Consider the following 23,696-nt stretch of genomic DNA (forward strand, 5'->3'; position numbering starts at 1 on the left):
TTTGTATAACCAACCGTTATACACATTATACGTTGTACATGTTCAGCAAATGACTGTTAATGACAAATATTTTAGGTGTACTTCCAAACTTTGTGTAAAGCTATCTTTAGTTTCCTAGAAGTGTGATTTTTTTTTTCCAAAAATGCAGGTAGAGGCATTAAATTGATAGTAAAATCTGTGTATGTTCTTCCCGATGGGGATTACAAAATAATCCAGAAAAGGGATCCACCTGACAGCAAAGGGCTTAAGATTTTATCAAGAAAGATGGTGTGATCATTGTAAGGTGCTACCCCAGAACTAATGGAGAATGTAGTGTAACAACTTAGTCATCTATTGCCTATTTCTAGAATTGTGAATCTTAGCCTCTGTAAAGAGAGATTCACCCCAAAATGCTTTAGAGATCATCACTTGTCATTTTTACACGTAAGCAAAGGACAAACACAATCTATATTATCTTCCCAGCTCTTTGCCTCCCGGCTCTGCCACCCACAGCATGGGCTTCATCTGTGCACTCACAGGACTTCTTTGCACATGGCGCACTTGTTGCCATGGGTCTTGCCATCTGGGCCACGCACAGGATCATTTTCTCGAGTGCAGAAAAGACTTCCATTTTTCAGAAGGCTCCGAAATTCACTGCATGTATCCTAAAAGGAGGAGAAAAGGCAAGAGCTTGGGTATTTTCTTGGAAATTACTTTGTTGGGTCCCTACTAAGTGCTTCCTGGAAAAAAAAAAAAAGAAAATGACCTATGAATGTTTCTTTCTGGCAACTGTTTTGTTCAAATCCTAGTAAGCACACAGGACTTAAAAAGAGGTTTCTGTTTCTTTTTCCTTGAGATACAGCCTCCAAATCCAGACTGAACCTGCAGTCACACACAAGCAAGAACCTCTTAATAAACTGGGTTCTCTGCAGACTGGTCACAGTCCTTAGTCAAGATTTTATTGTCCCTCTCTATTATATTATAATGCAATAAAAACACTGCACATGGCATAGAATTTTAAAGAATTAAGGTTTAGGTAGAACTTTGAAGTTCACCTGGTGCAACCATCTGTACTACGTCTCAATCCCCTTTATGTCATACCTGCCAAAAAGTGGTCTAATTTGCACTGGAATACCTACAGTGATGAGTTCATTACCCTCCAGATAGTTCATTCCAAAATTTCTTAGATCATTCCCACAGATTAGCCATAGTGCTACTTTGGGAGGATCTTGGAAAATATGTCTAATCAATCCTATAGGATCCTTATTCTTAGAGTTTTATTTTTCTAAGATGTCACTGCATGGGATGAATACGTTCTTTCAAACCAGTAAGCAAAGTCAACATATTTTACTTCCCTCAGAAAAATTGAGTATTTTTTCCTTCCTGCACGCAGAAAGTCCTTCATATATTTGGGGAAAGCTTTCTTGTCCTTCTCCATAGCTCCCTATGTGCTTTTCCAAGAGCAAAGCATCCCCAGATACTTCAGTCTTTCTGTTCCAATCTGTTTCAGTCATTTGCACCATTTTGCATTCTTAATTCTTCCCCTTTCCTAAAGAATTTAACATAATATTCCAGGTATGTCCAGACAAGCCCAATATGTTGACAGCTATATAATATCATTAGTTAGAATTCCATTCTGTCACCAAGAGACCTTGGATGAGGGGGTCTTGCCTCTCTGTGCCTCAGTTACCTCTTCTATAAAATGGAAATAATGATAGTATCTGTTCCACACAGTTAAAATAATAATGGCCAATATCTATTAAGTATTCAATATATGTGCTGAATTGTTATGAGAATAATGTGAAATAATGTATATCTACTGTATCTACAATGACTGACATCTAGGAAGTACTCAGTAAATTTTAGCTTCAGAGTTATGAGGAATTGAGATAGAATAAGCAAATCACTTAAGATCATATAATTAATTACTGGTGGCAAGTAAGATTGAACTTGTGTTTTTTTCTGTATCTTTTAGTTCAAGTCAAAACTCAGTGAGGACAAGAGTGAGTTTTTTTCCCAGCTTTCCTTCAAGGTTCACTGCCTGATTCCCTAACTGGTCATATTTAGCAAAAGAAATATGATATGAGAGGATAGTTTATGGGTAGTAGCTAATGTGAAATCAGAAATCGTCTGATACTGAAGAATATTTTCTTATTGATGTTGCAAAGGGAAGCATATGAGCTACTCATATTATTTTTAAATTCAGGCTCACAATTGTGGGAAAAATAACCGTAAACAAACCAATCATACAGAATTCCAAGTGATACTTCATTGTAGATTATTTTTAATATCAATAGTTTTTGATGGGGGCAAGGAAATACCCACAAACCTGGAAAAATCTACCTGGAGTCATTCATTTTGAAACCAAGAAAATATTACTGGGGAAAGTTGCTCTTCTATTTTTCTGCCAACTGCTGACACCAGAGATAATTAAAGTTAAAGCAAGGAACACACCTGGTTTGACCAAATGTGCTCATCCAAAGCTACATAGTGTGTTAGGAATAATGCTAGATTTGGTGTCAGGAAGTCTAAGTTTGAATTGTTTCTGTTTTGCAGCTGTGAGAACTTTGAAAAAGTATGAAGATTCTGATACCAATCGTCTCACTACCTTTGTAAGCAAGTTCTTCCTCCTTCTGGATTTTAAATCTTCATTTAAAAATAGGGCATGGAGTAAATCAGAGGTTTGCAAACTATGGCCCATGAGCAAAATCTGGCCTACCACCTTTTCTGTGTAAGTAAAGTTTCATTGGAACACAGCCATGCCCATTTATCTGCATATCATCCATGGCTGTTTTAGAGCTACAATAGCAGAGTTGAGTAGTTGTGACAGAGACTGAATGGTCACAACCTAAAATATCTACTGTCCGGCCCTTTAAGAAAATTTTATCAACCCCTGGACTAACTAAACCTTGAGTTCTCTCACATAGGCCTTCAGTGATTCCATGAGTTATTTTTAAAGAGAAACTGCAAAACCGCACTGTGGTATGAAGCTTCCAAGATAACTACCTTTTCAGCTCCTCTCTTAGGTCTTTTGGATTCAGCTTCTTTTTCTTTTGCTTCTTGCTGGCTGTAAGAGAAAGGCAGGGGGAACAATCATTCCTAGTACCCAATACATATTATCCTAAAGGGGAATCTCTCTTGATAGATATATTTCATTACTTCTACACCTATACCAACTTAGCTTGGGAGTAGAAAGGTAAATGTACACCTCTCCATATTGTTCTTCTTGTTTTTAGTATTGCTTAAAGAGTAAGACACATATGCCATGGCCAGCCAGTAAATAAATTTTCACTACTCTGTTTATTTTGGAAAACAAAGATATCGGCCTTCTCCTCGGAAAGCAACTAGGATACTTAAAAAATGACTAAATATTAGCAAATTTTTAATTTGCTAGCACCCAGTGATTACATCTTTGGATTATTCATGACAGTATGTATGCAGAGAACAAAAATTCCAATCGTCATATGCCATTAACTCTGGAGGAGTTTCCTCTTAGCACATAGTCCTCCCTTAATGGCAATTCAAGTACCTTTCAGAACACTGAGAACACTACAAAGAAATGCACCAAGTATATGGCTTTGTAAGAGTAAATCCCCAAACTCAGTGCAAAGATAGCCATCTGCCTCCTAGAAAAAACCTTCAATATCATCTCTCTTGCCCACCACAGGCCTGTCTTCTCCGACACTCAGCAGGAGCAGTGACTGCAGCTCTACTCACAAGAAGGCCACACACATGAAGCAGGTGTTGCCATGGATTTTCCCATCTGGGCCCTCGATGGGGTCATTCTCTGTGGTGCAGGGAAGACTTCCGTTCCTCGCATAGTTATGGTATTCACGGCACAGCTGCTGCCAAGTGAGGGAGGGTTTAAGAATCAGGTAACTAGGGCTTCCCTGGTGGGGCAGTGGTTGGGAGTACACCTGCTGATGCAGGGGACACGGGTTCGTGCCCCAGTCCGGGAAGATCCCACATGCTGCGCAGTGGCTGGGCCCGTGAGCCATGGCCGCTGAGTCTGCATGTCCGGAGCCTGTGCTCCGCAACGGGAGAGGCCACAGCAGTGAGAGGCCCGTGTACCACAAAAAAAAAAAAAAAAAAAAAAAATAGAATAATCAGGTAACTAAATATTGAAAGCTTCCTCCACATCACCCCTTTGAAAACTATGATATAATGTCCCAAACATAATGGATGCATCAAGAAGACGATGCAGAAGGTTAGTATCAGCCAAGATGCTGTTCAGAGGCCTAGGTCACACATTGTTTGGAATATGAGATTGCTGTCACTTATCTAATTATAAAACCTTCAGTTTACCCGAATATTATTCTGGGCTAGGCACTGTGAGACATACAAAAAAGAATGATTTATTGTCCCTTTCGTAAAGCAATTTGTGGTTGGCAGAATAATAGCTCCTGCCCCCAAATTTGTCCAAGTCCAGATATCCAGGACCTGTGAATATATTGCAGGGCAGGGGGGACTTTGCAGATGTGTTTAAGTTAAGGACCTAGAGATAGGGATATTATCCTGGATTATCCTAGTATGCCCAATGAAATTAAAAGGGTCAGTCCTTAAAACTGGAAGAGTAAGAGGGGAGAGAGTGAGAGGGAGATATGACTACAGAAGAACAATTAGAGATGCAATGTTGTTGGCCTTGAAGACGATGGAAACAGTCCAGGAGCCAAGGAACATGAACGGCCTCTAGAAGCTAGAAAAAGCAGAGACATTCATTGCAGAGTTCCTGGAAAATGAAGAAAATATGTTCTCAGAGTGGTTTCCTATCCTCCCTACACTTTTCTCTATTATGAAGAATAAGTAATGCAGAGTAAGAAGTAAAAAGAAAAGTGATTACATGTAGCAGTAAGTCAGTAAGCATTTAAAAGTCTTCTATCGGGGCTTCCCTGGTGGTGCAGTGGTTAAGAATCCACCTGCCGATGCAGGGGACACAGGTTCGAGCCCTGGACTGGGAAGATGCCACATACCACGGAGCAACTAAGCCCGTGCGCCACAACTACTGAGCCTGCCTGCCACGACTACTGAAGCCTGCACACCTAGAGCTCGTGCTCTGCAACAAGAGAAGCCACTGTAGTGAGAAGCCTGCGAACCACAATGAAGAGTAGCCCTCCACTCGCTGCAACTAGAGAAAGCCCGTGTGCAGCAACGAAGACCCAATGCAGCCCAAAATAAATAAATTAATTAAATTAAAAAAATAAAAGGCTTCTATCATAGACTCAGAATTGTGATGTCACTATAGTGGATCTGTAAATATTTACCATCAGCATTCTTTTGAGGGTGCTTAAATATTGGTGCAGAAGAAGGCTGATAAAATTGGTGGAGAGCAATATAAAATATATATGTTTATGATGTGTTGCACATCACAGTCTATAAAAGCTAGGAACGATCAAGGTGAGGAGATTCAACAGGCCTGGAAGGGGAAGCTTCCTGGAAAAACTGAGAGTATACATACAGGATAAACCCTAGGAAAAACACACCAAGGCACATATTAATCAAACTAACAAAAACTAAATTCAAAGAAAAAATATTAAAAACAGCAAGGGAAAACCAAAATATAACATACAAAGGAATCCCCAGAAGGTTATCAGCTGATTTTTCAGCATAAACTCTGCAAGCCAGAAGGGAGTGGCCGGATATACTTAAAGTGATGAAAGAGAAAAACCTACAACGAAGATTACTCTACCCAGCAAGGATCTCATTCAGATTTGATGGAGAAATCAAAAGCTTTTCAGACAAGCAAAAGCTAAGAGAATTCAGCACCACCAAACCAGCTTTACAACAAATGCTACAGAAACTTCTCTAGGTGGGAAACACAAGAGAAGAAAAAGACCCACAAAAACAAACCCAAAACAATTAAGAATATGGTAATAGGAACATACATATTAATAATAACCTTGAATGTAAATGGATTAAATGCCCCAACCAAAAGACACAGACTAGCTGAATGGTTACAAAAACAAAACCCATACATATGCTGTCTACAAGACACCACTTCAGACCTAGGGACACATACGGACTGAAAGTGAAGGGATGGAAAAAGATATTCCATGCAAATGGAAATCAAAAGAAAGCTGGAGTAGCAATACTTGTACCAGATAAAATAGACTTTAAAATGAAGACTGTTCCAAGAGATAAGGAGGGACACTACATAACGATCAAAGGATCAATCCAAGAAGAAGATATAACAGTTACAAATGTTTATGCACCCAATTAGGAGCACCTCAATACATAAGGCAAATGCTAACAACCATGAAAAGAGAAATCGACAGTGACACGATAATAGTAGGGGACTTTAACACCCCACTTACACCAATGGACAGATCATCCAAACAGAAAATAAATAAGGAAGCACAAACTTTAAATGACACAATAGGCCAGATAGATTTAATTGATATTTATAGAACATTCCACCCGAAAGTGGCAGAGTACACTTTCTTTTCAAGTGCACATACAACATTCTCCAGGATAGATCACATCTTAGGTCACAAATCAAGCCTCAGAAAATTTAAGAAAACTGAAATCGTATCAAGCATCTTTTCTGACTATAACGCTATGAGACTGGAAGTCAATTAAAGGAAAAAAACTGTAAAAACCACAAATACATGGAGGCTAAACAGTGTGCTACTAAATAACCAAGAGATCACTAAAGAAATCAAAGAAGAAATTAAAAAATACATAGAAACAAATGACAAGGAAAACACGACAATGCAAAACCTATGGGATGCAGGAAAAGCAGTTCTAAGAGGGAAGTTTATAGCATTCAATCTCACCTCAAGAAACAAGAAAAATCTTAAGTAAACAATCTAAACCTACACTTAAAACAACTAGAGAGGGCTTCCCTGGTGGTGCAGTGGTTGAGGGTCTGCCTGCTGATGCAGGGGACACGGGTTCGTGCCCCGGTCCAGGAAGATCCCGCATGCTGCGGAGTGGCTGGGCCCATAAGCCATGGCCGCTGAGCCTGCGCGTCTGGAGCCTGTGCTCTGCAACGGGAGAGGCCACAACAGTGAGAGGCCCGCGTACCGTGGGGAAAAAAAAAAAAAAAACAACTAGAGAAAGAAGAACAAAGACAACCCAAAGTCAGTAGAAGAAAAGAAATCATAAAGATCAGAGCAGAAATAAATGAAATAGAAATGAAGAAAACAATAGGAAAGATCAATAAAACTAAAAGCTGGTTCTTTGAGAAGATAACAAAATTGATAAACCCTTAGCTAGACTCATCGAGAAAAAAAGGGAGAGGATGCAAATCAGTAAAATTAGAAAGGAAAAAGGAGAAATCACAAATGACACTGCAGAAATACAAAGGATTATAAGAGACTACTACAAACAACTATATGACAATAAAATGGACAACCACGAAGAAATGGACAAATTCTTGGAAAGGTACAATTTTCCAAGACTGAACCAGGAAGAATTAGAAAATATGAGCAGACCTATCAATATAAACAGTAATGAAATTGAAATCGTAATTAAAAATCTTCCAACAAACAAAAGTCCAGGACCCGATGGCTTCACAGGTGTATTCTATCAAACATTTAGAGAAGAGCTAACACCCATCCTTCTCAAACTCTTCCAAAAAATTGCAGGGGGAGAAACACTCCCAAATTCATTCTACGAAGCCACCATCACCCTGATACCAAAACCAGAAAAAGATATCACAAAAAAAGAAAACTATAGACCAATATCACTGAGGAACATAGATGCACAAGTCCTCAACAAAATACTAGCAAACAGAATCCAACAGCACATTAAAAGTATCATACACCATGATCCAGTGGGATTTATCCCAGGGATGCACGGATTCTTCAGTATACGCAAGTCAATCAGTGTGGTACAGCACATTAACAAATTAAGGAATAAAAACCATATGATCATCTCAATAGGTGCAGAAAAAGCTTTTGACAGAGTTCAACACCAATTTATGATAAAAACTCTCCAGAAAATGGGCATAGAGGGAACCTATCTCAACATAATAAAGGCCATATATGACAAAGCCACAGCAAGCATCATACTCAATGGTGAAAAACTGAAAACATTTCCATTAAGATCAGCAACAAGACAAGGATGTCCACTCTCGCCACTCTTATTCAACATAGTTTTGGAAGTCCTAGCCATGGCAATCAGAGGGAAAAAAAGAACTAAAAGGAATACAAATAAAACTGATACAAGGAATACAAATAAAACTGTCACTGTTTGCAGATGACATGATACTATACATAGAGAATCCTAAAAACGCCACCAGAAAACTATTAGAACTAAGCAATGAATTTGGTAAGGTTGCAGGATACAAAAATTAATGCACAAAAATCTCTTGCATTTCTATACACCAACAATGAAAAACAGAAAGAGAAATTAAGGAAACACTCCCATTTACCATTGCAACAAAAGGAATAAACTTATCTAGTAATAACCCTGACTAAGGAGGCAAAAGACTCGTACTCAGAAAACTATAAAACACTAATGAAAAATATCAAAGATGACAAAAACAGATGGAGAAATATACCATGTTCTTGGATTGGAAGAATCAATATTGTGAAAATGACTATACTACCCAGAGCAATCTACAGATTCAGTGCAATCCCTATCAAACTACCAGTGGCACTCTTCACAGAATTAGAACAAAAAATTTTACAATTTGTATGGAAACACAAAAGAACCCAAATAGCCAAAGCAATCTTAAGAAACGCAGAGTTGGAGGAATCGGGCTCCCTGACTTCAAACTATACCACAAAGCTACAGTAATAAAGACAGTATGGTACTGGCACAAAAACAGAAATATAGATCAGTGGTAGAGGATAAAATGCCCAAAGATAAACCCACACACATATGGGCACCTAATTTACAACAATGGAGGCAAGAACATACAATGGAGGAAAGACTGCCTCTTCAATAAGTGGTGCTGGGAAAACTGGACAGCTACATGTAAAAGAATGAAATTAGAACACTACCTAACTCTACCCAAAAATAAACTCCAAATGGATTAGAGACTTAAATGTAAGACCAGACACTATAAAACTGTTAGAGGAAAACATAGAAAAAACACTCTATAACATAAACCATAGCAAGATCTTTTTTGACCAACCTCCTAGAGTGTTGGAAGTAAAAACAAAAACAGACAAATGGGACTTAATTAAACTTAAAAGCATTTGCACAGCAAAGGAAACTATAAACAAGACAAAAAGACAACCCTCAGAATGGGAGAAAGTATTCGCAAATGAAACAACGGACAAAGGGTTAATCTCCAAAATATACAAAGAGCTCATGGAGCTCAATATCAAAAAAACAAACAATCCAGTTAAAAACTGGGTGGAAGACATAGACATTTCACCAAGGAAGACATGCAGATGGCCAAGAGGCACCTGAAAAGATGCTCAACATCAGTAATTATTAGAGAAATGCAAATCAAAACTACAATGAGGTATCACCTCAGGCCAGTCAGAATGGCCATTATCAAAAAATCTAGAAACAATAAATGCTGGAAAAGGTGTGGTGAAAAGGGAACACTTGTGCACTGCTGGTGGGAATGTAGATTAATACAACCACTATGGAGAACAGTATGGAGTTTCTTTAAAAAACTAAAAATAGAACTATCATACGACCCAGCAATCCCACTATTGGGCATATACCCTGAGAAAACCACAATTCAAAAAGAGACATTTACCACAATGCTCATTGCAGCACTATTTACAATAACCAGGACATGGAAGCAACTTAAGTGTCCATTGACAGATGAATGGATAAAGAAGATGTGGCACATATATACAATGGAATATTACTCAGCCATAAAAATAAACGAAATTGAGTTATTTGTAGTGAGGTGGAGTGACCTAGGGTCTGTCATACAAGTGAAGTAAGTTAGAAAGAGAAAAACAAATACTGATGCTAACGCATATATATGGAATCTAAAAAAAAAAAAATGGTACTGATGAACTTCGTTGCAGGGCAGGAATAAAGATGTAGACATAGAGAATGGACTTGAGGACACAGGGTGGAAGGGGGAAGCTGGTGCGAAGTGAAAGTAGCATTGACAATATATACACTACCAAATGTAAAATAGTTAGCTAGTGTGAAGCAGCTGCATAGCACAGGGAGATCAGCTCGGTGCTTTGTGATAACCTATAGGGGTGGGATAGGGAGGATGGGAGGGAGGTTCAAGAGGGAGGGAATATGGGGACATATGTATGCATATGGCTGATTCACTTTGTTGTACAGCAGAAACTAACACAGTATTGTGAAGCAATTATACTCCAATAAGGATCTATTAAAAAAAAAGAAAGAAAGACATATCTGAAACAAAGATATGGGGGAGAGAACAAATATGAAAGTATGATGCCTGGAGAAACTGACACCTTTCTGGGAGTTACTTGATAAAGTCCAGGGATGGGGGATGCATATTTGAAACAGAAGAGTAACAATGGGAGTGGAGAGGAGGAGGAATGTGTTAAGACCATTTGAAAAATCTAATAGGATTTAGAAACTGATCAAACGTTATGGATAAAACAAATTTTCAATTCTGAATTACTAATAAAAAGATGGTTCCAGGTAACAGAAAGTTACTGAGAAAATGAATCAGTTTAAAGGCAACATTTTAAACTGTGTCAACTTTCCCCCCCAAATTATTAGGCTTATACTTTTGAAGCTGTTGTTAGGAAACAGAATAAAGGTAAACCTTGTGTAAGGCTATGTGAGAGTAATCCTACATCTATGTAAAGACAGACTTTGCTCTGCTACTTATAAAATTGTAAAATTATAGAAATGTGAAGTAGATTAAAAATAATTAGAAAGTCAAAGGATTTAATTAATAGTCATAATTGAAAGTGAAAATACTAGTATTCCTCCATAGCTGGGTGCTGACAAAGATCAAATATGATAATATATGTGCTCTTTGTTTTGTAAATTGAACTAATGTGAATGATAGGGATGTTGTACTCTCTCTTTAAAATAGCTAAGAGGTAGGAATTATGTAACCTGAAATTAGTAAATTGTAAAAATTGATAGTAATAACCTGTGCCTGACAACAGAAATCTTAAGAAAAGCCAAATAAGTTAAACTCCATTTTTTATGAACTAAACCTTAAATTTTGAATTATCATGAAATAAAATTGATACTCAGGAAACTTGTACTTAAGACTTTTTTTTCCAGGTTAAAGGTTATATTTATTCATTTTTTTAAATTAATTTTTATTGGAGTATAGTTGACTTACAATGTTTGTTAGTTTCTGCTATACAGCAAAGTGAATCAGTTATACATATACCTATATCCACTCTTTTTTGATTCTATTCCCATATAGGTCATTACAGAGTATTGAGTAGAGTTCCCTGTGCTATATAGTAGGTTCTTATTAGTTATCTGTTTTACATATAGTACTATGTATATGTCAATTCCAGTCTCCCAATTTATCCACCCCCATTTCCCCTTTGGTAACCATAAGATTGTTTTCTACATCTGTGACTCTATTTCTGTTTCATAGGTTCATTTGTACCATTTTTTAAGATTCCACATGTAAGCAATATCATATGATATTTATCTTTCTCTGTCCCATAAAAAACAGGAAAACATTTATGCTAATGAGATATCTAGAATGTTACTGCAGAGAAAAAATGTCAGGGTATAATATAAGAATTTGTGAGAAGATTACCTTTGCAGTTTCTCCTTTAGCCTTTGCTCTTGCTCTTTCTTCTTGTTGACTGTAAGAAACAGGAAAAAAGAGAGACAGAAGAATCTTAATACAGTAGTATAGATTCTTAACATTCACAGGTTGATCATTCATTGCTTTGATTATTCTCAAGCAACTCCAAAGATCCACTCATAGTAGGTGTAATTTTATTGGGTAATAATTAGAATGATTTACCACACCTCAAGAGAATGGTGTTCAAGGGAAAACCCCTTAATTAATGAGTAAACCTATTTAGCTTCCCAGCAAATATCCTGGAATAGGACTTTCTTATTTGCTGATTCTTTTACATCTGCAAAAGGTGCAGAACTCTTTATAAAGTTGTGATATTTAGCTTCTGGGAGGCAGTATAGCATGGTGATTAAGAAGAAAGAAGAAAGACTCTGCAGCCAAATAGAATAAGGAACACAAAAAGTGTCTTAACCTCTCTGTGTTTTCCTCATCTTTAAATGGGGAAATGGAGTGGAGGGATAGAAGAGGTAATAAGAATACTTCTCTCATAGGACTGTTGTGAGCATTAAATAAGTTGATACATGTAAAGCAGTTAGAATTAGTATCCGGTACATAATAAAGTGATTGATAAAAGTGATTGTTATCATCAGCATTGTAAGCATTATTGAAAGTGAACACTCCAAAAACAGGCATATTGGGCTTCCCTGGTGGCGCAGTGGTTAGGAATCCGCCTGCCAATGCAGGGGACACGGGTTCGAGCCCTGGTCCGGAAAGATCCCACATACCGCAGAGCAACTAAGTCCGTGTGCCACAACTACTGAAGCCCGTGCTCCTAGAGCCCGTGTTCTGCAACAAAAGAAACCACCGCAATGAGAAGCCCGTGCACCGCAAGGAAGAGTGGCCCCCTGCTCACCACAACTAGAGAAAGCCCGTGTGCAGCAGTGAGGACCCAACACAGCCAGAAATGAATAAATAAATTTTATTTATATAAATAAAATAAATAAATAAAAACAACAAAAAAACAGGCACATGATGAAAATGAAATGAGAGAAATAGCTGTTAACCATTTTGGATGAGTAACAGTGTTAGAAATTGAGTTTAATATACTCAGTCTGCAGCATAATTAGATCTATAATGCATATAAGTCAATCATGTTGTAGAGACAAAAATAATTTGCTAAAACGTTTTCATACATTACAGTCAACGTAAAAACTGCTCATTGATCAACTTAAAACTTTTTTAAAAGTTGAAAACACTATTTGTATATGATATTAAAGTGTTTAAGAAATGACTATGGAGGGAAGTATGGTTCTTAAGAAAGGCAATAGCCTTTGCTAACATATCCATAAAATATGAGGCAATAAAATTTTAATTGGATAAGGAATTTTTATATTGATGGAACAAGCTAACTAAAATAGCTCCAAAATTGTGGGGTTTCTTATACTTCTTTATATGGATACTGATCCAAACTTTACTGTGAGTCTAAGTTGACTATAAAATTTAAGAAGCATTTTCTTTTCATAATGGAAACTTGTCAGAGGAAACAGCAGAGATGACCACTAGGTGGCAGACTTACTTGCTCATCGCTGAAAGATTAAGGTAAAGAAAAACAGACTGAGATGAGCGTAACAGGCAGATGTTACTACCAGAAGTTGATAATGGTTTTGCTAAATAATTATACCCTGTCTACACCCTACATTGAGAAATCTTATCATTTTCTTCATTTTTCCTGGGCCGAAATTTCCATCATTCTCATCTTCTCTGGGCCTTAATTTTTTTCCATCTATAACTTGGGATAATACAGAACCAATTTCATACGGTTGTTGTGAAGATTAAATGAGATTGGGTAGCAAAACCCAAGTATATGCCGATTATATGCCAATAAATGTTGGTTATGATAATTATATGGTCATCATCATGACTTCCATCTAACAGATTTTTTAATGCTTCCATGGCTCACTTACACCATGGGACAAATTTGCTGGGTTGTATTGCTCTCCACCAGGGAAGACGGAATGACTGAATCCTTTCAGAGATTCTGGGCATATAGAAAATAGAGTATCCCTTGGGACAAAGACTTAAGGAATACAGCAGACTCTGGTTTGAGAGGACATACCATGTTGTCTATTCTAAAGTCATACTTTAGTCCCCTGTAAATGAGGTATTCAACTCCTGTACAACAAAATCATCATTCCTGAAGCAGCCTTTCTCTAACTATTGCAGAGTTCATCTTCATGTTGTGCCCAAATATGTCTCCCTATATCTCTCATCAATTTTAATTCTGTTCCTTGAGGTCACACAGAACGAGTAGAAATAAAAATCATGAACACAAAACAAAAATTCCTAAAATTTGCCATGCACCATAATGATATCAATATATTACATGTAATCTCATGCATTTCCTCTTTCAGCTGATAATCCTTCAGAAAACTAAAAGCAATTAGTATGGTTGTCATAGAGTATTCTCTTCTCTGAAAAAAGGATTCGGAGTTCTTTCTGAAATGTCCTGAAATTATTCTGCATTTTTTATATCACAGTAGTTACCATCTGAAAGCTCTCCACTTGTTTTTGGAGTTTTTTGTGTGTTTGTTTTTTTTTTAGTTCATTTAAATGTGACACACAAGAAGAGGAAAACTGGGCTTCCCTGGTGGCGCAGTGGTTGAGAGTCCGCCTGCTGATGCAGGGGACACGGGTTCGTGCCCCGGTCCGGGAAGATCCCACATGGCCCACGAGCCATGGCCGCTGAGCCTGCGCGTCCGGAGCCTGTGCTCCACAACAGGAGAGGCCACAACAGTGAGAGGCCTGCGTACCACAAAAAATAAAAAAAAAAGAAGAGGAAAACTACACTGAAGTTTTACACTGAAGAGGAAAACGCATTATTCATAATTGTTGGAAAACTGCCCTTAGCAGTTCCCTGTCCCCACTGCCTCAGAAGCCCCAAGCTCTACTCACAAGAAAGCCTCACACATGAAGCAGAGGTTGACATGCATCTTCCCATCTGGGCCCTGGATGGGGTCGTTCTCTCTAGTGCAAAGAAGATGTCCATTATTCATGGATTTGCGGTATTCCCTGCACGACTTCTGTGAAATCAAGGAGGGAAGTTTGAGGTGTTGAACACGGGTTGGATCAGATTGCAAAAACTGCTGAAGTTTATACATTTTTCTTAAATGGCGGTCAGCACTTGGCAAATTTTAGAATGGTTCTTAACTTTGAAGACGTGAATATTTTTAAATGATCAAAGTTACAGACCCTCAACCTAGAAATAGTCACATATGCACATGTGTACATGCACACATATAAACAAATAAACAAACCACAAACTGTATCAATGTTTCATACAGTTTAAGGGAATTTATGGATTCCCTGAATGCCATCTATGGATCCCAGGTCCATATGCCTCTGACTTGTTGAAGAAGGTCCCCTCACCTCAAAGGAAGATGTATTCTTAGATTGCCTTTTATTTTTTGATTCATCTTCCCTCTTTTCTTTTTTTTCTGCTTGGCTAAAAAAGAGTGATTTAAAAAGAGATGAGTAAGAATCATAGAATCTCCAGATTGAAAGTGATCTAAAATACTCAAATATCATTCAGTTATTATAGTTATATATATTATGAACCATGTATGAACTGATGTACTGTTTGGCATATTGATATGTTTGCTAGTGATCTGTCGTGTTTTCAGATGATTTCATATCCCATTCTGCAAGGGTATGATCCTTGTTTCATGTCATTTACACTTCCACGGGAACTTAACCAGTGATTGATATGCAGGAATCATTCTTTGACAATTATGACATTGTGCAAAAATGTGTCACAAAAAAATGCCATTGATAAGAAACAAACACAATTTAAGAAACAAAATAGAATAAAGCTCCAAAAAAGAGAAATGAAGCAGAAAGGACAAAACCCTCCCTCATTTTCCCAGCAGCAGCTCTACTCACATCATAGTCGCACACATGGAGCAGGGGCTGTCATACATTTTCCCATCTGGGCCCTTGGTGGGGTCACTCTCTTCGGCGCAGAGGAGTTTTCCATTTCTCATAAACTTGAGGTATGGTCTGCACAGCTTTTGCCAAGATAGAGAAGGTAATTTGGACACACGTTTTATTCCCATTCAGAGCAGAAGTTTGAAGCATCTACATTGGTAGAAACTAATCTTTGAGCCCAGGATTTTAGTTGTGTTTTCTCTCAAATATAAAATTCAATTGAACAAAAAAAACCCTCGTGAGTTGCTAAGAGATGGAAACAAATAAGACATAATAGGATGTATAATAAAAGAGGTAGATAAGTAAACTCCACTATAATCTAAATAGAATAAAATAAGTGCAAACATACAGGTACAAGAAAATCTGAGAACTCAGAGGTTGGGACCATGAAATCTGATTGTGGAAATCAGGGAAGATGTCAGGGAACTAGGATACTTTGAGTGAGACTTTGAAGAGTAAATAGGATTTTCCTGGTTAAGAAATGGATTGAGAAATACACATTTTAGATTGCTAAAATAAGCTGAGAAGCACATGTCAGAAACTACCTGGCCTATAGCAGAACATGAATTTCTGAATGACGGTAAGGAGCCAAATAAGAGAGTTAAGGAGACTGAAATGCATCCTTTAGTTGATAATGAGTTATTTGTGCATTTTAAGAAGAGCAGTATTATGATCTAGTTAATATTTTGAAACTTTACTCCAGCTGTGTTAGGGAGGATGGTTGGATAAGAAAAAGAATAGAACTTAAGGGAAGATTAGGAGACTTTCATCATCTAAAGAAGAAGTTAACGGTAACTTATATAAAGTCATGAAAATGAATATTGTAATATTTCAAAGGTAAAAACTATGTTTTCTGTGTGTGTACAATGTATTCTGAACCCAACTCAGATGTGAAATTTCAAAAATTCACATGTAGAAAATATACACTAGGTGTCTCAGGAAAGTGGTAAGCAAAAGCTAGCATAGTCTGTAAATGATGAAACTAGAACTAGATCATTTTTTTTCAGACTGCAAATAAGTTCTTTTTACTGTACAGAGTTAGTTTCTGAAGCTGCAAGAATTGATCAACTCCCATATCATTCATCTCAATGTCATCTCCAGATTGAAAGGTTAAGTTTTTCTGGGGATTTTTGCAGGGCAATATTCCAGCCTTTAGGCTCTTTGAAGTGTGTTCAAATTACAGTCTACTCACTGCATATGAGTCTGCTTTTCCAGGTTCTCTTTTACTTCTTGCTTTTGCTTCAGCCTTTTTCTTTTCTTCAGCTTTTGCTTGGCTGAATTAGAAAAAACAAAACAAAACAAAAACAGGACAGATCCATAGGACCAAACACAGTCAATGGTTTCTCCACATTTCTGCATTGCTAATCTGTCCTCCCTCCTCAAGAAGGAGCAACTTTGCCCCTTTATCACCAGATACTAATGAGAAACAACAAAACAGCCTCCAGTGTAAGATACCATAACTTCTTCATAGTTTCTGCATAACACTGAAATAAAGATAGCGTTACTTGTGGATTTGGGAGACTTGCTTTCTGTAAATTACCTTTTTTGGCTGTGGTCAGAAAAGGAACATCATCAGTGTTCATCAGGGAGATACCAAAACTAGTACCATGGGCTTCCCTGGTGGCGCAGTGGTTGGGGGTCCGCCTGCTGATGCAGGGGACGTGGGTTCGTGCCCCGGTCTGGGAAGATCCCACATGCCGCAAAGTGGCTAGGCCCGTGAGCCATGGCCGCTGAGCCTGCACGTCCAGAGCCTGTGCTCCGCAATGGGAGAGGCCACAACAGTGAGAGGCCCGCGTACCGCAAAAAACAAAAACAAACAAAAACTAGTACTGCGGTGACATTATACCTGGAGCCTGAAAGTGGCCTTAATAAAGCACATTGACTGGTCCCCTTGTTTCACAGAGACAAGGTGAGGTGGTGAGGGCTTTGCTTATAATCTCAGGATATGACAACAACTAACCCAAATTTCTCCTCTCAAGTCTATGTTCTATCTACCACGTCGTGTATGCCGTAGCTTTATTAATTCAGTTTACATGTATTGCTTACTCATGGCTGTGTTATCTGTAAGAAAATGTAGGATGGGTGGAAAAATATTAATAATTTCCATACATTGATAAACCAAATGAGCCTAAATTTGCTTTGTACAATGGAATTGCATGGTATGTACAGTTAACTGATGGTATTTCAACCATACCTGGTTGTCAATCAAATTACAAAGGACCAAAGATTCTAAATGTAGTCAACTACTTCATCTGAACTCAATCAGATAAACTGAGTACAGTCCCAAATTTTGACACCAAACTCAGTTATAACTTACTGAGAAATGTCACATTATATAAAGTAACATTTACTGTAATTTAATAAGAGTTCATGGTTGTTTCATGGGCAACTTCAATAATCAGTTTCTGCAGTAAGTGTTAACTTTGGGTCTTTGCCTCCCTGGAAGATGAGATGCCTATAAACTTGTACAACGGGTTCACAATATGAAGCTTCAGCAGTAGGGAGAATTTGATATTTGCATAAGTCAGGATGTTCCAGTGCTAAGAGAATGAGTGTCGGGGGTAACAGACATCTTGGCATAAATGCTCTAGGTACTTATTCCCAGCTCTATTACTTACATTCTCCATGTAACTTCTTGAACTCCCTTCCCAGTTTGCCCATCTATGAAACAAGCTAGTTCTATTAGATTACTGTAGGTTCCCTTTTCTCTTCGACATTCTAAAACTCTGTACTCACTAGAAGTCTTGACACAGGGAACACAAGTTGCCATGCATTTTCCCATCTGGGCCACGAATAGGGTAATTTTCTTTGGTACAGAAAGGGATTCCATTCATTGCATGATCCTGATACTCACTGCAGAGTTTCTGAATAAAGACAATGAGACAGTTTAGATATGGTTCTCTATAAACTTTAGATACTCTTTATCAAAGATATTGGAAAAGAGGAATTAAGGATAAAAAAATAAAACATTTAGGATGTATAATTGTCCAAAAGTTTTGTGATATTTCTCTTCTTGTAAGATTCATCCACTTGGGGCTTCCCTGGTGGCGCAGTGGTTAAGAATCTGCCTGCCAATGCAGGGGACACGGGTTCGAGCCCTGGTCCGGGAAGATCCCACATGCCGTGGAGCAACTAAGCCCATGAGCCACAACTACTGAGCCTGCGCTCTAGAGCCCATGAGCCACAGGTACTGAGCCCACATGCTGCAACTACTGAAGCCCGCACGCCTAGAGCCCGTGCTCCACAACATGAGAAGCCACCATGATGAGAAGCCCGTGCACTGCAATGAAGAGTGGCCCTGGCTCGCTGCAGCTAGAGAAAGCCTGTGCGCAGCAACGAAGACCCAGTGCAGCCAGAAATAATTTAAAAAATAAATAAATAAATTAAGATTCATCCATTTAAGTGTTCAACAAATATATTAAGTTAAAGGGATTAAATATGAATGTGATTCAGCGCTTTTATGTCAAGTGAAAAGGATAAGGAATTGCAATATAAAAAGCTAAGGGATATGACACATGTCTAAATTAAGTACGCACTAGCATATAGGAAAGAATGATCCAAGGAAGTTCAGAGAAGAGCTTATATTTGAGTTGTATCTTTAGAATGTGCCTAGGAGAACAATGTGGCAAAAAAGTCCTCCAGGAGGAATTATGATATGCAAAGACACAGGCGTAAAAGAGTATGTTATTTTGAGATAATCTGTTACAGTCAGGAGTATAGTGGCTAAAGAATTAGCAGGACACAAAGAGGAAGGTTTGGGAACTCGTTAAAAGGAGACTTTGAAGAAAGTCAAAATCAGACTACTGAACTTTGGAAGGACTTTGGACTTTATTCTTAGGAAATGGAAAACAATATTTATAGCAGAGAGGGACCTAATCAAATCTTTGTTTTAGAAAGATTATCCAGTCGGATGTGTGGAGGGTTTAAGTGACTAAAGACTGAAGCTAGGGAAACTATAGAAGAGAAGGAAGGAAGGGAGGGAGGGAGAGAGGGAAAGAGGGAGGAGGGGAGGAAGGAAGGAAGGAGGGAAGAAGGAAGGAAGGGAGAAAGGGGGGAGGGAGGGAAGGAGGGAGGGAGGGAGGAAGGAAGGGAGAAAAAGAAAAGGAAGAGAGAAAGGAAGGAAGAAATTGAAAGTGAAAGGATAGTTGAGGGACATTTAAGAGCTAAAATTAAAAGGACTGTGTAACCTAGGACTGAAGGAAAGAAAGCAGTTGAAACAGGCCTTAGCAATTAAGATATAGTTACATGAAGGCAGAAGGTGGACTATGAGAATGAGCTATTTTATGAAACTGAACTACACTTCATAGAAGGTGGGATAACTCTAAGAAATAAGTTAAATAGGGTCTCTTTAATGGAGTGAAATGGTCCAAATACACTCTAGAATACCTGTAAACATTAGATTTTCATAATGCCGTTGGTTCATGGAAGTATTTCCTACTCTGTGAAAACAACATGGAAGAATAATTGAATCTTGAAGATTGAGGAAGATGTTGGCTAGAAGTATAGAGAACAGGCAGGATGCTAATGTATCAATGCAAAAGAAAGCTATTAGGTATCTGTGCTAAGATGGCAGCAGTGGAAAAAAGGGAGATGACTAGTTAAGAGGTGTTTTTAAAGTAGAATGTCGTATGATTTTAAAAGGATCATATTAAAATTTTACATTGCTATTGCTTTCAAAATGAAAACGCCCAAAACAACTGTCACACATTTGAAGAATGTATATCAGCTTTGAATTCAGATCACCTTCATTCAGGAGTGTAGAACTGTTTTTACTAATGTGCCTTAATTTCCTCCAAATAGAGCTAAAAATTGTAATGTCATAAGTATTCTAAATCTTATAAAATAGTAACTAAAAATTAGTCTCCAGAAACCCATTAGTAGTGGAGGAAAAATAAATAAATATTGAAAATGCATTCTACAGTAAAGTACACACACACACACCCCCTACAAAAGTCGTAGCTGAATTGATCAAACTAATCCTCACCTCAGTTTCTCTTTTAACTTTTTCTTTAGCCTTTCTCAGGTGTTCATCTGCTTTATTTTTTTCTTCTGAAAAATGCTGTTTGCTGGAGAAAGAAACAAAAATAAGGAAGTGAATATAGATGTTTTGAATCTTCAAGCTACAAAATAGTCATTTAGATGCAAGTGGAAAAAAACAGCTAAGTGTTCCTGAGTTTTAGAACAAACATTTTCAAATCACCCTAAAGCCCCTTATGAAATTGAAATCTTCACCATTTCCCCAAAGAACCCCTTTCATTTTGCCTTTAAGTTTGCCATTTCCTTCCACTGTAACAATCTTTTTTTTCTTTTTTTTTTGTCATCTTCCCTTTTAAACCTCCCCAGCTTAAATTCTACCTTCTTTAAGAAGACATCCCATACCTCCAAGTGGAAATGAGTTCTACATCTTTCAGTGTGTTTTCATACTTGTATATTCTTCTCTTATAGGATAGTTTTCATTCTGTCTTGCAATGTATGTGTGTGTGTGTGTGTACATCCAAGGATTATTTTTACTATTAGCCTTAAGCTTCTTGAGAGCAGGGATCTTTGTCCATACATTCATTCATTCACTTATTTATTCAACATTTGGTTAGTAATTATTTTTCGGCAAGCATTGGAAAGCACTCTGGGCATATAGTTCAGTAGTTTACAGTATAAACACATACCCTATCTTCTTAGAACTTACAGACCAGTAGAGAAGAGTGACAAATAGTACTAGAAATAATTATACAAATACTAACTATGATGACTATTATAAAATAAAATTATCAAGTGTTATAAAGATTGAATTTAATTAGTGATTTTAGGAGATTTCATCCAAGGAAGGATAATCTTGAAATGCAAACCATAGAAGAGACATTAGCTGGCCAAAACAAGAACTGGCAGTCAGAAAGTGTAGGAAAGAGCTCACAGAGTTCAAGGATCTAAAAAAAAATGTGATGAGACCTTTGCTGAGCCATCTTTATAAGTGCCGTAATTTATATGTTGTGGGATTTGCTCTTCCCCCAGGGTCAGATGTCCAAGATGAAAAGATAGAGTTAATCCAGTTCCCATATGAACATGGAGGTTTTTGTGGGCATCCCATCTATTCTGCCACAATGGGGTAATTACTGAAGGAAAAGAATCAAAGTCCTAGTGCCTGCTTTTAACCCTCATTCTGTACTATGACTAGCTCATAAAAAGGCCTACAAAGGTCATGGGAGAAAATGTTAACAAGTATTTTGTAATCCAGTCATCCTACTGGAAATTAGAATCCATTTGTATTAAAAAAGAAATATATAGCATTGGAGCCTACTTATTAGGTGGTATTATGATTTGTAGAGGACATAAAACAGCTCAAAAATTCTCAACAACAAATATTCCCACGAACATTGTTCTTATCATTTTAGTCACTCTCCACTTCACCTTTTGAGTAACTCCAAAGAAACCACATCTATACTTACAAAATTTCAGCACACAGGGCACATTTGTTGCCATGCATCCTGCCATCAGGGCCACGGACTGGCTCACTCTCCCGTGTACAAGGAAGTCTTCCATTCCTCACTTGGTTTTCATATTCCTTGCAGAAATCCTTTAAAAAGACAAGTAATTACATTTAGCACTTTTCTATTCTTTAATCTAGAAAATGTGCATCATGGATTTATAGTCAAAGAATGTCATATCTAGAAGGTGTTGGTGAACACACACAACGTGTTAATGAGAAATAGTAATTACATTGTCAAATTACTCGGTACCTGTATATACTATGTCGTGTGTTTATTAAAGGGTAAAAGAGCCTAGGAAAGAATAAGGCTGAGCAAATACTTTCTAAAATCAGATAGTTTTTGTTCACTTTCAAATCTATGGAAAAAGATAATAAATAAAAGATCTGTCGTGAGGTTCCAACAAAGACATAACAAAACACAGCAGCCAAGACAGAAGTGTTGCCAATGAGCAGAATATAGAATCTGTAAGACGAGATACTTAAGAGCTACTTAATATGGAACAAGTCAAGAACAACGTACTTAGTTTGCAAGGAAAAAGGAATAAGATGGTATCCAACAGCATTATGCTTACTCTATTTGTTTTCTCTGTGGATCATTTTTATATATACTCTGCCACCTTTATCAATGTTCATTTCTAACACTGCAGGTGGAAACCTCAGGAGTGAACCTAATTTTCCTTCATTACCCACTTAGAAATGCAGACCATCAAGACTAATCTTTACTTAGAAAACCTAAAAAGGTTGTGACTTCCTCCCAAAATTCAGAAGAGGTTTATACACACAAATTTCCTGATTGATGCTTGAATTCAGTATTTTCAAGTTTCTCTCTGTGTTTTGAAAATTCTATTTGATAAGGGCCATATATATGTGTGTGTGGGTATGTGTGTATACAAAAGTTATATTTAATTATATATGATAAATATATATATAAACTTTAAAACACTATACCAAAACACTACTTGATAGCATATATTACTATAATATAATCTATAAAAATGTTTCTCTGTAGCCTTTTTCAACTGTATGACCCTCATCTTCCCATTTCAGCTAAAAAAGCGTGAGCATAAAGAGTATGGTTTATTCACCGCAGTATTATTTACAATAGCCAAGACGTGGAACAACCTAAGTGTTCATCAGTAGATGAATGGATAAAGAAGATGTGATATATACATATATACAATGTGTATGTATGGATGGATGGAATATTATTCAGTCATGAAAAAGAATGAAATCTTTCCATTTGTGACAGTGTGGATGGGTTGTAAAGGGTATTATGCTAAGTGAAATAAGTGAGACAGAGAATGGTAATTACTGTATGACTTTCCTTATATGTGGAATCTAAAAAAACAAAACAAAGGAACAAATAAAACAGACTCATAGATACAGAGAACAAACTGGTGGTTGCCAGTGGGGAGGGGAGTGGGGTCGGGTAGGGGAAATAGGTGAAGGGGATTAAGAGGTACAGACTTCCCGTTATAAAATAAATAAGTCATGGAGATGTAATGTACAGCAAAGGGAATATAGTCAATAATATTATAAGAACTTTGTATGGTGACAAATGGTATCTAGACTTATCATGGTGACTGTTTTGAAATGTGTGTATATATATATATATATATATATATA

At 37.4% G+C, this 23,696-nt stretch overlaps 1 protein-coding gene across 1 annotated transcript in view; it reads right to left on the minus strand.

The window, feature by feature from the left end:
* SPINK5 (serine peptidase inhibitor Kazal type 5) overlaps positions 1 to 23,696 on the minus strand; it is a 69,944-nt gene that overhangs the window by 20,897 nt on the left and 25,351 nt on the right. The window contains exons 9-19 of the mRNA XM_024738264.1: positions 22,030 to 22,157; positions 20,574 to 20,655; positions 18,326 to 18,453; positions 16,782 to 16,863; positions 15,545 to 15,669; positions 15,032 to 15,107; positions 14,558 to 14,685; positions 11,618 to 11,666; positions 3,697 to 3,824; positions 2,986 to 3,046; positions 517 to 644 (exon numbers count right to left, since the gene is read on the minus strand). Coding sequence (XP_024594032.1) covers positions 517 to 644; positions 2,986 to 3,046; positions 3,697 to 3,824; positions 11,618 to 11,666; positions 14,558 to 14,685; positions 15,032 to 15,107; positions 15,545 to 15,669; positions 16,782 to 16,863; positions 18,326 to 18,453; positions 20,574 to 20,655; positions 22,030 to 22,157 — 1,115 coding nt within the window. The remainder of the gene's footprint in view (positions 1 to 516; positions 645 to 2,985; positions 3,047 to 3,696; positions 3,825 to 11,617; positions 11,667 to 14,557; positions 14,686 to 15,031; positions 15,108 to 15,544; positions 15,670 to 16,781; positions 16,864 to 18,325; positions 18,454 to 20,573; positions 20,656 to 22,029; positions 22,158 to 23,696) is intronic.

This window comes from Neophocaena asiaeorientalis, unplaced genomic scaffold (genome assembly GCF_003031525.2).
Source record: "Neophocaena asiaeorientalis asiaeorientalis breed wild unplaced genomic scaffold, Neophocaena_asiaeorientalis_V1.1 scaffold404, whole genome shotgun sequence".
NCBI classification, from domain to species: Eukaryota; Metazoa; Chordata; class Mammalia; order Artiodactyla; family Phocoenidae; genus Neophocaena; species Neophocaena asiaeorientalis.